Source organism: Eulemur rufifrons, chromosome 7 (assembly GCF_041146395.1).
Source record: "Eulemur rufifrons isolate Redbay chromosome 7, OSU_ERuf_1, whole genome shotgun sequence".
NCBI classification, from domain to species: domain Eukaryota; kingdom Metazoa; phylum Chordata; class Mammalia; order Primates; family Lemuridae; genus Eulemur; species Eulemur rufifrons.
In genome coordinates this window covers 167,718,968-167,733,252 of record NC_090989.1, presented here as the reverse complement: position 1 = coordinate 167,733,252, position 14,285 = coordinate 167,718,968, and the positions used below count along the sequence as shown (strand labels likewise).

At 39.7% G+C, this 14,285-nt stretch overlaps 1 protein-coding gene across 9 annotated transcripts in view; it reads left to right on the top strand.

Moving 5' to 3' along the window:
- CADPS (calcium dependent secretion activator) overlaps positions 1 to 14,285 on the top strand; it is a 454,766-nt gene that overhangs the window by 346,654 nt on the left and 93,827 nt on the right. For 7 of the 9 annotated variants that reach the window (XM_069473767.1, XM_069473764.1, XM_069473765.1 and 4 more), the window contains one exon: positions 11,663 to 11,769. In XM_069473767.1, coding sequence (XP_069329868.1) covers positions 11,663 to 11,769 — 107 coding nt within the window. Of the gene's footprint in view, positions 1 to 11,662; positions 11,770 to 12,795; positions 12,805 to 14,285 lie in introns of all 9 variants that reach the window. The other 2 variants (XM_069473768.1, XM_069473771.1) reach the window with 2 other exon arrangements.

The window sequence follows — 14,285 nt, the reverse complement described above, 5'->3', positions numbered from 1 at the left end:
AGACCCATTGAGAGCTCCTTAAGCAAGGGGACAGCCTGGTGATTTACACTTCAGGAAAATCACACGAGCAGCAATCAAGAGAAAGGACTAAAGAAAGGGAACAAAGTAAAACTGGATTTAAAAATTAAGGTCAAAGCAGAGATGGGTTTGAAGTTTGGTATATTCAAGGCCTCTTCTAAGCACATTAAGTCTCAATCACAATCATAATCATCGTCATAATTATTTCTTTCCTGACCTTTAAATGTTTCTTCTAACCCTGCCCCTGCCTTTTCAATTTCCTTAGAGGAAATAGAGCACAAATATATAGATGGGTCTGCACAACCAACTGCATGGAGGTGGCACAGCCAACAAATTGGGGTGAGGTAGATTAGTGGGGACTGGCACACAGACAGCTACTGACTCCCCTAGTTAGGCTGTGCTTTAAGAGTCTACACGACTCTGCAGATGGCGTTTTGGTGGACTTATGCTTTCTGTCTGGTGGCATTATTAGAAATTAAATGTTCGGTTTAATTACAGTATCTCAAAAAAAAAAAAGATGCAAAAGGCTGCTAGTCTATGAAAGAAAAGCTGTGACTTCTGCAAATGAATTCTATTATTTTAAATACATTTCCATTTAAATCGTCACACAATCTGAACCCAGCAAGCTCTGAGAAAGTCTACGCTACTATTGCTGCTTTGCCTCAGTTCTTGGCTAAATACTTGCATAATTTTCTGAGCATCATAACGATTCCACTGGAATTTGAAATAAAACAACTTTTTCGTTCAAATATGCCAAGGATTTGCAAAATCAGACAGATGATGATTTATAGATAGATAGATGAAAGCTAGAGATAGACAGAAATAAGTACATAAGGAGGTAGGTAGGTAGATACAAATAGGTAGAAATAGGTAGCTAGATAGGTAACTAAGTAGATCTATGGAAGGAAGGAAAGAAGAAGGAAGATGGATGGGTGGAGGGATGGATAGGGAGTGGATGGATGGATGGATGGATACATAGATGATAGCTCACAGTCCCAGGTACTGTACTAAGGACTTCACATGGAAGATCTGATTTCAAGTTAACCTTAGACCCATACAGAAGGCTTTATTTTTGCCCCTTTTACAGATGAGGGAGCTAAGATTCAGTGATAATAAGTGACTTTCCCAAGCAGGACTTGAACTCAGTCTAAGTTCAAACAGCGTGCTTTTACGTCTCTCTGTACCATGCAGCCTTTCCAGCTGATATGGTGAAGCACTTGGACGATGTCCATTCATTCAGTAGACAAGGTCAAAAGGACCTACAACTTTTAATATAGGAGGACTACCAAATAACAGAGCAGTCTTTTACAACTGAGGCCCCCGACCCCCGGGCCATGGACCAGTACCAGTCTGTGGCCTGCCGGGGTGCAGACCTCCATCGCCCTCCGACCCCGTCTGTAGAAAAATTATCTTCCATGAAACCAGTCCTTGTGTCAAAAAGGTTGGGAACTGCTGCTTTATGGGAGCAAATCATTTCCAAAATCTTTACATTGTAAAGTCTTTCCGAGGGCAGTTGAGATTCCCCGAAATTGACAAAGAACTGGCTGGGCGCGGTGGCTCACGCCTGTAATCCTAGCACTCTGGGAGGCCGAGGTGGGCGGATCGTTTGAGCTCAGGAGTTCGAGACCAGCCTGAGCAAGAGCGAGACCCCACCTCTACTAAAAATAGAAAGAAATTATATGGACAGCTAAAAATATATATAGAAAAAATTAGCCGGGCATGGTGGCGCATGCCTGTAGTCCCAGCTACTCGGGAGGCTGAGACAGGAGGATCGCTTGAGCTCAGGAGTTTGAGGTTGCTGTGAGCTAGGCTGACGCCATGGCACTCACTCTAGCCTGGGCAACAGAGTGAGACTCTGTCTCAAAAAAAAAAAAAAAAAAAAAAAAAAAAGAAAAGAAAAAGAAATTGACAAAGAACTGAGGATTTTTTTTTCTCCCCAGTTGAGAGAAACCTAGAGCAGGTCAAATCATCCAAAGGACTTCCAAGCAGATTCTGCAGTGTTGAGGTTCTGTGTCTTTCCCTTTCTCTAGACAAATTTCCTACAGGTCTAAAGCCTGTTGAAAGAGAAATAGACAAGCAAGCTGGCGGGACCCACCAGCACGGTGCAAACTCAGCATCTGCTGTCTTCCGCCAGGGACCAGTGAGTGTGAATCCCATCCCTACAAGATCCAGGTCGTCCCGAGATGACGGCCATCTCATGCTTCGTGTCTTATACACGAGGGGCTAAATGTTTCTCTTTTTATCCTTTTTGTTTCACTGATGCATAAATCAGGGTTTCCAAGCCCAAATCATTCTGTGGACTAGCACCTCATCATACTTTATAAAAAGTGAACAGGGTAGCAAGGAGAGACATGTTTCAAACACTGTCACCAAGAAAGATTTTAGAGGAAGAGAAGATGTATTAAAAATACCCTGTGAACCAACCAATACGAAACCAGCATCTGTCTCTTCTACCAGAAAAAAGATATTATGCTGTAGATTCTCAATAACTGTTGTTTATTGACAATTTAGTATGCGCTAAGTAGTTGTATGCATTTCTCATTTAATTCTCATAATAACCCTATGAGAAAAGTGTTTTATTACCATATTTCATTGAATTTAAAAGGCCATAAATTATAAGATGCACCATTCATATACTCCTAAGAATGAAATAATGCTGCCAACTAAATTGTGTCATGCCATCAAATGTAGGATGCATCTAGATTTCAGAAATGTTAAAATGTGCCTCTTACACTCAATGAAATAAGAAAGTATTCTTTTGGGCATGGAAATCATGAAGTAGAAAGATGTTAAGTAACTTGGCCAAGGTTAAACAGCTGGTTAGTTGCAGAGTCAGAATTGGAACGTGAGCCTATTTAATTTGAAAGCCCACACTTTCAACTTCAGTATTATGAAACATTTGTGATTTGTTAGCAAGAAAATTGCAAGACCAAAAAGGGGTTTTTTAGTTATCTAATCCCAAACCTTCATTTGACAGGTGGGAAAACCAAGGCCTGGAGAAAAGAAGCCAGTTTCAAAATGAAATGTGTAGTTAGTGACTCTCTAGTTTGTTCCGTGCACTAGTCAGGCACTATCAACACCCCACAAGACTGCCTGACCTTTGAGCCAAGAGATAATAGTCCCATCCAAAATCTGTTGACTGGCCTGAGCTTCCAATATGACAGCTGATGGCATCCAACATCCATAAGTATGGCTCCAAAAAAACACTGCCTCAGGACCAGCCTGAGCACCCAGGGATTTGTTATACTCAAAATTCAAATCCCTACCTTTGCTCTTTGGGTTCATTGTTTTTTGTTGATTGGTTGTTGTGGGGGTTTTGGTTTTGGTTTTGTTGTTCTTTGCTCAGGCTAGAGTGCAGTGGCTATTCATAGGTACCATCACAGCACACTGCAGCCTCGAACTCCTGGGCTCAAGTGATCCTCCTGCCTCAGCCTCCTGAGTAGCCAGAACTATAGGTGTGTGCCATCATACTCAGCTTCCACGCGGTTTTTTAACCTCTGTAACCTCACTTTTATTTTCTGTAAAAGGTGCTATTAATGGTTCCACCACCACAGAGTTGTTGCAAAGATTAAAATACATATTCTGAATAAAGCTCTTAGCACAGTGCCTGGCACATAGTAAGTAGTCATTATATATATTAGCTGTGATTATTTGTTCTTTATTATTTAAGAGGATACCCTTCCAAATCCAAATATATAGTATAGACATATCATTTGAGTTCAGAAATGAAACATCAAACAGTACTTCTCAAACTTTAATGTCTGTCTGAATTCCCAAGGATCTTGTTGAAATGTAGGTTCTGACTCAGGAGGTCGAGGTGGGGCCTGGGAATCTGCATTTCTAACAAGCTCCCAGGTGATGCTAAAGCTTCTGATCCAGAGCTTGCACTGTGGGTGTCAAGGGTATATAAAAGGCAATCAAATTATCTTTTTATTATAAGTTTCAAATAAGACATTGCAATCTTGTTAAGTACCCACTAAGCTCCAGGAGCTGTGCCAGACCCTAGAGGAGTACACAGTGAGCTAAAGCAGTCGTGGTCCCTACCCTCATCAAGCTTCCAAAAGAGTAGAAAGCACAAGCATAAAACAAGCAATTATAATCTGGTGATGACAGTAAAGGGGTCACACAAGGTGTCACAGGAGTACAGTAGGAAGGGACTTCACCCGGGCCAGGGTCTCTGATGCATCACGGAGTGGGAGATAGTGCCAGAGAAGGGCAGGGTAGAGGCCAAGGGCTGGGCCCCCAAGAACAACTGACTGGGGTGCTCCGCAGTCTTGTTTCAGTGTTCACCTCTATTCATCTCCCCTCCAGGTGCTCCAAGATCCTGCCCAAGAGAGCTTGTGGCCCTGTACGTAAAAGTTTGTTTGGTCACTGGGTGGACACATAATAGTACTATTGAATCAGTACTCTTGTCATAGCAAGTGGCTGTAAGGAAAAAAACTTGACTAGCTTAAACAAGAAAAGGGAATTTTTGGCCTATGCAGCTTTGAAATTCATGGAGGAGTTGGCCTCAGGGATAAAGAATTTGGTGTTTTCCTATCTCCAACTGCTGACAGGCTTCTTTAATGTGACTGGAGGAAATGATAGAGGTTTGGGGAGCAATATGGCCACAGAGAGCACCCGTCTTTTATCCTAGTTAATGGCTCCAGAAGAAAAGGAGCTTTTCTTTCCAAGCAACTGTATAAAATTTTAGAGAAGGGTCTCATTGGCCCAGCCTCGGTCACATGCTAATCTCTGAGCCAATCACAACACCCATGATGGTGTGGGGTGCTATGGCTGACCAGGCGTGGCTCACATGACTGCCCCTGTAGGATATATCCTGTGACATTCTCACCAGAACACCATGGATGGAGGAGAGGCAGTGTCCTCTAAGGAAGGTTATTGCACAGACAAAGGCAACAGATTCCACTGCAATGTCCATCCAGAAATAAGCTCACATTTCTTAGGTGCAACAGCTCAGCCCTAGGGAAAAAACCTGATTTGGAATACAAAGATACCAACTTGGAGAAGAAAAATATCACAAGAGCATTATTTCTTCCCTTAAATTAAATTAATTTTTATTAATTTGATAAAAGGTATTTTTAATTATCTTAAATCATTTTTAATTACATTAAGACACTTGAAGTTATTCTCTGGCTTGGAAGTTTAAGCTATGATGTTTACTATTCAGCAATTCAGCTTAGCACATTTGTTAAGTAACCAGGAGCTTTGGGCAAGAGATAAACATTTCTATGTAGTTTATAGAGTGCAAAAGAGAGTGTTTTCTTTTCCATAAAATCACTGCATTTACTCACTGACGATTCCCTTCCACCAATATTTGAGGACCTGCCCCAGCCCAGGCACTGCTCTAGGCTCTAGAAATACAGAATTCTCTAGGCAGAGGGGGAGATAGACATGTATATAATTTGCTCTTATTAAGGGTCCTAAAATGCTCAAGTAGAGGTACTGACAGAGGAGTTGGGCCTTTGCTATGAAAGGACTCTCTTGTTATTGCATATGAAGGCATAGCCATTGCTATGAAAAGGATCTCTCAACGGTTTTTGAGCAGGAACGTGACAAGCTCAGACGTGTGGTTTACAGAGATCGCTCTGACTGCTCCATGGAGAACAAACTGCAGAAGAGGAAAGGGACTGAAGGCTGGCTTGGAGGCTTTAGCAACAGTTGAGGTGGAAGTGATGAGACCTGAGTCACATGTCCACCCCTGGGCAAGAGTGTGGGCATGTGATCTAGTGCTGTGGGACGTAAAGTCAAGAGACATTTTGAAGGTACAATGAGCAGGCTCTGCCACCTGGCTCCTTATAGAGAGGAGACAAAGATGGCTTCAATGAAAAGAGTAGAAAAAGTGATCCATGATTCATCTAACAGCCTTTATTAACATACACTTCATATTGTCCTAGAGATGGAATTTTCTGAAAGGGAGTGGGTCATGGACATTCAAAGAGATTGAGCATAGATAATGGAAAGTCCTTCTAAAGAAATTGCATTGAATTTCAACCCTGTGTGTCTTTGGCCCATGTAGCCATCATTTTAGGGAGGGTAGGGTGCTCTGAACAGCATGCTGCAGCTATCTGCTTAGCTTTCTGTTCCTACTCTAGCTTTTATCTACCCCCACCCCCAAATCATAGCAAATCGCTACAGGCTAGTTATTTTCTGTAATAGCATAATACAAACACTGGTATCTTCAGCGACACATCAGTAGGCTGGAACTTGGTAATAAGTGGGTTTTCCATCAATCATATTCATCCTCTCATATGATATTTCAGGGACTGGCAATTCGCTTGCTGGAATCAGGGATGGTCAGGTTATTTAAGGGCTAATTGGAGTGTCTCCGACTCCTGGATGCGTCTCTTCCTTGGCTTAGCTGAGCATGCAGAGGAATTCTCTTTTTGTTTTTCTGCAGTCACATTTAACTCTCTCTCTGGAAGCCAAGCAGATTTAATTGTGTAAACATGAGCAATGGTAATTGGATAAATGAAGTTGGAAACCAAGGTATGATGTTTTTGTTTTGCTCTGTGAGGAAAAAAAAATAGGGAGCTTGTTTTTCTGTGGTGGCAAACCTCACTGTCAGAATTCTGGACAGACAGTTGGCAGGAGGAAATCCCTTTATGAATTTCTCATCAAGACCCATTTAGCTGAAATATGTGTCTGCTGCCTCATGGGTTATGGATCAACCCAGGGGCGCTTCATTGTTTTATTAAAGTGTTTCTCTGCACAGGTTCAGTTATCCAGGTGAGAATAAGTAAGGAGTTTCCATGAGAATTACACACTCAGGTAACATATATTCATTGAAAGAGCCATGAGGATGTGTTACAAGAGATGTACCTAACTTTAGGCAGTGCTGTAGGTGGAAAACCAGCTTTTAACAAAATATAAAATATGGAATGCTTTCTTTTTATAATGAAAGGGTCACTAATTGCCTTCTTTTAAATAGCTATCATTTAAAACTGACTTTTCCAAATTCTATTTACATACAGTTTTTCCCAAACAATTTAAATAAGACAAAACTGGTAAAAAATATATATATTATTTTTGTCCTATATTCTAAACATTCAGATGGTCCAGCAAGAAAAGGATCTCATCAACTCTTGCTTTTAATAGATAGTTTTGCCAGAATATTATATTTATCCATATTTCTCAATCTTTTTTTATTAATGTCACTAGAATTCCATTTCCTATATGCCTGCAGTAAAATTCATTTTCTCCGTTGAAAATTCAGGCAAACCAAGAAGCAAACTTGGCATGGAGCATGTCCCTCTTACCATACGGATCGCATGATAAACCAGAACTATCAGAAAGGAGCAGGTCCAAGGTTAATGAGACACTCATTAAAGAGAGAGAATTGTAGAAGCTGATAGTGCTCTGTGCCTGCATTGAAGGAGAGGCTATTGTTATAGGATGTTTGCTGTGCTGATATTGTAAACCACATGACAGATGGGTCAAGTGCTGATTACAGTATTCTAACATTTGGAATAGCAAGTAACATATTTGATAAGCTGGCAAGTTTTTATATATGATTCAATCCACAATATAAAAGCCACGAGAATTCCAAATTGAAAATAATTAAATGAGCTGGAAACAATCAGATACCACACATTTTTCCCCAAAATGACAGATTTTGACATGTTGAAATTCCACAAAGGGAGCAAGAATATTTCCTAGCTCACTTGAACTAATAACGGCCTTTCATCTGGTTTTGCAAAGCAATTAGTTCCAGCATTCTTGCAATGTGGAGGTAACAACAAACATTAGTAGGCACCTTAAGCTTTGCAGGGATCTGTCCCATACATTGTTGTATTTGCTCTTATCAGCAATCCTGCAAGATACACAGAAAAGATATTAATATTCTCAATTTATAGATGAGGAAACCAAAGCACAGAGAGGTTTATGTAGTAAGGGCAAGGTTACATGGAAAGTAAGCAGTATATGGAGGACAGAAAGCCGGATCTTCCAACTAGTAGTACATCCAGTCCTGTTTCTGGTCATCTGAAAGAAGCATCAGCTATTAACATATAGGTGTTCTTCATTGTGCAAAGTGTATCTTCTTTCGGTCAGTGCCGCTGCCACCATTATTCATGTATATCCATCTGGATAAAGCATCCAGTATTTGCAGTCAGCCTCTGAGTGTCTCTGTAGGGCTGGTGCTGGTGACACTGGTAAGAGTCCTTGTCAAACAATGTCATACCTCCATAATGTTGAAGTAACGTCGAAAAAGCAGCAGCCCTCCATTTGTGTTTTATCATTTTTGCTTGTTTGGTTGTTCTTTTCAGAGTCTGTCATCTTGTCACCCTTTGTTGAAGTCACTTTTGTCTCTTTACTTTTTTACTGTCTCTCTTCACCTACCTGAGCAGCTTCCCTGCCACCTCCTGGGCCTCCTCCTCCACCCACCCAAACGCAGACCAGCATGTTATATCAGAGGCTCAAAGGCATGCCTAGGCCAAAATCAAGTACCGTAAACTTCTATCATTCCTTTACTCAGCAGTTTTCTAGCTTAGTTGGCTTTTCTGTTCACTTTTCTTCTTGAAATTTTGTTTCAGTTTGGAATACTAACCTGAGGCTCAGGCTCTCGAGTTGAATGCTGTAGGTTTTGAGATATTCAAAAGAGAGCATTTATTTCCAAATGTCCACATTTTTTTTTGTCTAGCTATGTCTGACATATGCAACATTTTCAAATCTCAATGTCAGCACAAAATAACATTGTTGTTGCATAACATTTTGCATGACAATTTTTTATATGTTATGAGCCTCAAATCTGTTGTAATGAAATGTTTCCTAAGTAGAGTATATTTTTAGTTCCCTTTCATCAGTGCTCCAGCTAGTGCAAGGTTGGGGGATAGGAATATTGCCATACATTTCAAGACAGCAGAAGTGACAAAAAAATTATTTATAAGCACAAATTTCTCCTTGACCTCGGTTGGGGGGAGGGAGGAAGTGCTGAAGGATTTTGCACAATATTTTCTTTAAAGACAACATCTTAGACAAGTCAATTTTAGTATCTTTTTTTTATCATTTAGATAGTAAATCGGCTACGCAAATGAACAGGAAAGTAGTGCTGTGTCTCACTAAAGTGGCTTGATCTACAGATGATGGAATCACAGCTACTTAATAGTAAATGAAAGTCTGGCTACATGGGTTAATTGGCAGATCAAGTGTTCTAGATTCAAGGATCCTTAACCTGCTTACTTTAATGGTTGTGTGTTAAAGTAAAATTGCAAAAGGTTTTATTAAACATACTGTCTGTATATATACATCAGGCATACACATATCTGCGTACATGTGCACACACTCATAGAATGGCTGCGTGCACATGTACACTTTATGTGTATCTATTGATATCTATTGTAGTCAATCTAAGAGTGCTGCATATTAAAACAAATCTTCAGGTGGTCCTTGCTTAAGCATCTTGGATTTCTCCAAACATAAATAATAATTCATACTTTTTAAATAAATGCATATAAAAATATTGGTGGGAATTATTTTATTTCTGTATCATATATCATGTACAGCCAGAATTCCCCTAGATTTGGTGAGTGTTCTACCCAAAAAGACAATGCTCTCTATTTTTAAAGCAAGAGATTTCAAAGATGTGCCCCAAGTGGGATTTCCTGCAGATTTGTATTAATGTGCAGGCTTGTCTGCTTACTAGAAAATGTATGTAAGTGTGTGATGTGTGTATGTGGGTGTATGTGTCAAATGGGTAATAAGCATAGGATGAGGAATTTGCAAATTGATGTGTAAATGTGAATATCAACTAATAAAAAATAGTAGCCTATGCATATTTACTATCAAAATGCAAATACCTCACTCTACACATATTACCCAAACATATATACACAGTATGTTTGTAGAAATGCCTGAAAGTCTACTGATGAAATTATGATAGTCTATTTATGAAATTCCAAACAGGTCAGGTGGCCCAAAAGCACAGAAGTCAATCTTGTCACTCATTCTTTCTACAATATGTGTTGCTCTGGACCAGGCAATGAGCTACCAGCATCTAAACTCCCACACCTCCTGCTCCGAATGTTGGCTATTCTCTGCCTGATCTGCAAACTTAGGTTCCCCACAGTCCCACCTTCATGCTCTAACCAGATCAGCCACACTTTCACTTGGGCATGGCAGAGATAACGGAGCTTTCCATTGACCTGAACCGAGAATGCCCATTTTCACACCAGCCAGCAGGCCTTATTGAACTGATAGCTTTCAACACTCAGCTCATCTTACCTAGTCTCATTCATCACCCTTAGCTCTCATTGGCTAGAGCACTTTTTTTGCATAAGTGTTTCAAAACTGAATTTAGTTTTCATTATTAAATCCTAAATTACTGATGATCTGATATGTTCATCACCTATCTAAGAAAATGTGCAAAGAAAAATAGGAGGCCTTTTTAAAAAAAAAAAAAAAGCAATCTCCTACAATATTGTTTAAATCCACCCCTCCCCACACCTGCAAAAAAAAAAAAACCAAAAAACTTCCTATGAAGTATTAGGTCATTCTCTCTAGCAAGAAACATCCTGAAGCTAAAACATATCTGTTTCAGATGAAGAGACGGAAATAAGTTTTGGCAGTCCTTTTGCAAACATATATACCTACTTATAGAGTCCCGCTAAATAATCTCTATTTCATTATACTCCATGTGCTCTATTGACTCTGAGACTTGAAGTTTGAAGGGGGCTGAGCATGAAATACGGTTCCCCTGTGTGTTCAGAGTGGTTGAATTTAGGCAATTTCATTGGCTAAAAAAACCTTTGTTTTAAATGTTATTCCTTTCACCAAGGAAAAAAGTTTGTAATTTTTGGCAACATAATGACATTGCCAAACATTCATGAAGTCAGCTCTAGAAAGGGTGCAATATAAGCCAGGGTTCAGTTTCTCCTTGAGCTGCATAGAAGAAACACAACCCTTTCAACTTAAGAGAAACTAAAAATAAAGAAAAAAATGGAATACATTGTTGTTGCAACTTAACTGTTGAAATTTCAGTTGTAGCATCAGTGGCACAGACTATCGTCACCTATTGAGTAATCTACTCCCAACACCCTTTTAATAATTCTATCCTGCCTTCTATATAATGGCCCAGGAATGTCCAGTTTTTCTTTTGCATCTCCTCCCTGGACAACTTGAAACAGATAGACCTTTGAATCTGCTTTTTCAAAATGAACATTCCACTACCTGTTAAACATGCAGACCTCCATTGAAAAACAATGTTGTGGTATTGAATGGTTAGTAACCAATCTAAAAAAACAAACATAGCAGCAGTCAAGATTAAACTTCCATCGTATCTTCCCACTCAGGTAGCATGAACACAGTCTAGAGAGTGATATAAGATAGTACTTTTATGCTGTCTTTAAAGAACATGTGTACAAAATGTCACTAAATTTGAAATGGGCTGTCATAGACTTAATATAGCTTCGTATGCAAATTTGAAGCTGGAGCACTGCTTTTTCCTAATATGTCTTATAATGATGGTGATAATAATAATAAAATGGCTTTATGGTTTGCTCACTACTAATTACATGGCACTTAACATTTGCATGAAACTTTTTAAAAAATTCGATAACTATTCAAAATTTCTTATCCACTAGTTCTAATGGCCACGAAACTAGCCTGCCGCTTTCGCTGAATTTTAACACGAATTCTTGTACTACAGAAAATGTAGGCCGGTTAATCACTCCTGCCAAAAAACTTGAAGACACAATACGTCTTGCTGAACTAGTCATTGAAGTTCTTCAACAAAATGAGGAGCACCATGCAGAGGTGAGCAGGCTTGGTGGGAATTTCTCTTGGTGCCTTTTAGCTGAGGTTGCAGAGCCAGGTTGTGAATAAGATGCCTTAACACCCATTTTCTTTTAACTGGGCTTGCAAAGAGAATGAAAGTGGAAGTTTTGCAAGGAGAAGTCTTTGGAAGGTTGTTTAAAACAACCAAAAAGTGGTTGCGTGTTGTACATTTCAGCCTAAGTTTTCAGATGTTTCTAGCAACGAGCAAATGAGGTGAGTGCTTCTTAATTATTCAAGCAGCATCTGGTTGCCATTGTCCAGAACACACACACACACACACACACACACACACAAACACAATATTTTTTGGTTTTTCTGTGGTCGTTTTTGTTGCCACCACTGTTGTTTTTATTAGTTCTTTGGTACGTGAATCACAGGTCATCTTTATGAATTTATCTCTGTAACTTACTCTGCTTGTACTACAGTCTTCATTTTTTTTTAACCTCAGATTGCCTGGGTTGCTAAACGCAGCAATAGAAGCAAATTATTCTGTGTTGTTCAACTTGTCGATTCTCCAACATACACCTAAATAAATATAGCTTATTGTTTTCTTACAAACTACTATCAAAGCGATCCTTTTGATAATTTGAAGCCAAGGGATTTCAAAGCTAACTAAATCCCAAACCTATAAGGACTTAAACAACCCAACCCTTTCAAGAAAAGATTCTAGGATTTCATGATGGTTAAACTGTTGTAACAATGCTTGTTTTAAAATTGAGTTTTAAAATCATCTCTCTTAAAATAACCTTTTTGAAAATTACACTAATTCTCCCTCTTCCTCTACATTCAGATCTATAGCAAAAGGGGAAAAAAGACATTTCATAAAAGTAATTCTCAAGCATCTAAAATGATCATTCCCATGACTAAACGAAAATTGACAGTATAGTTAAATAATATATAATACACCATAAATCCAACCGTCCCGACTAATGCCTGATTGATTGCATATTTAAATTTCCTCCCTGTTTCTCTACTGTTCCATTCAATCTTGGCTGACCGTGGCAGGGGAAAGAGGTATGTGACCGAACCGAATGAACCAGCCACCTGCTGTCATACTCTGTGCATGCCCTTCCGGTACCATGTCTTCTAATGGGACTTTTCCTGGTGCTCCTGCTTTCTAACACTGACCCAAGGAATATAACAGCAACTTCTAGTGGACTGCTTGTGAGATGAGTGCCCCCCCCCCCACAGCAGGGTTAATGTGGGGTGATTCTCTTGTGCGTGCATGAAGCAATTGATATACTTAACGACGACTGCAGTTACATCCTGACACACGCCTCTTACCTGCCTTGATTCTGTCCTTAGCCTGGTGTAGTTCCCCGTGTCTGTCTGTACTTACCTTTATTACAGCAGATGAGTCCCGAACTTAGTAACCAGTAGCTTGCCGGAGTGATACTAATCTTCCTCTACAACTGTCTGTATGTGAATCATATATACAGTATTTATATATAGAGAGAGTGCTGAAGAATCGCAATCTCCCTGAAAACCCTCTAAGAATGGAGTGAAGACCCCGTGAGGCAGGTCTTACTAACTTATATAGCACCTAGCAACAGTGCCCAGCCGTGAGAGAGAAGGGGTGCCAGGTTGGCAACCTCCAAACATATAAATCTAGGACTAACTTCCAGGCACATAAAATTCATTTGGGTTCGATTTTTTTTTCCTACACTATCCTATATGATATTCTTTACAGATTGGGGGCATTTAGGGTTCAAGTGATGGTAAGTGTGTTCTTTCCAGGTGTCTTAAAAGTCATCTCCAGAGGCCAGCAGGGGCCCTGGCCTGCCCTCCTCTGATTTGAGTGGTGGAAGTTTTACCCATGGTGCTTGACCAAATCTACACATTTTTGAAGACAGAGCTATGAAGAGGATGGTTTTTCTCAGTTACAGTTGTGCTTTTATGTGAATCGTAGAAAAAGAAAAATGACAGATACACTTGATTTATAATCAAGTTATTTTCTGAGGCTGCTACAGGCTAAGAAAGGATGTATATTTCCCTAAAGTACTCCAAAGAGGCACCACAGGAAAGTTTATATCCCAAAGGAGGCATTTTTCACTTTTCCAAAAAGCACTTTTTCACTAAATGCTAATCATCATCCTAAAGTGCTGTAGTAACCATCGTCATGAAATATTTTAAATCTTACATATTCAAAAGCCATTCAGAGTAAATAAATGAGGTGGACATAAACTCAATTCTGTTCCTATTACTAGCTTTAGAAATTCCTAATGAAATCTTCAGCATACTTTGGAGTTCTGGAGACCAAATTTTCTTTTAGATAAATGTAGAGGATTATTTCCCAAATTAGTAATTTCACCCAATCACAAAATCTTATCACTCAGTCAGTCAAAAGCTGCCTATTGAGCATCTTCTATCTGCTGAGCACGGAGGCAGCTACCTTGGTGCTTTTTGAAGGACAAGAAGACCTAAGGCAGCCTGGGCCTTCAAGCAATAGAACGCAGAGTGGCCGGCAGCTTAGGCTGTGTGCCAGAGAAGCGTGG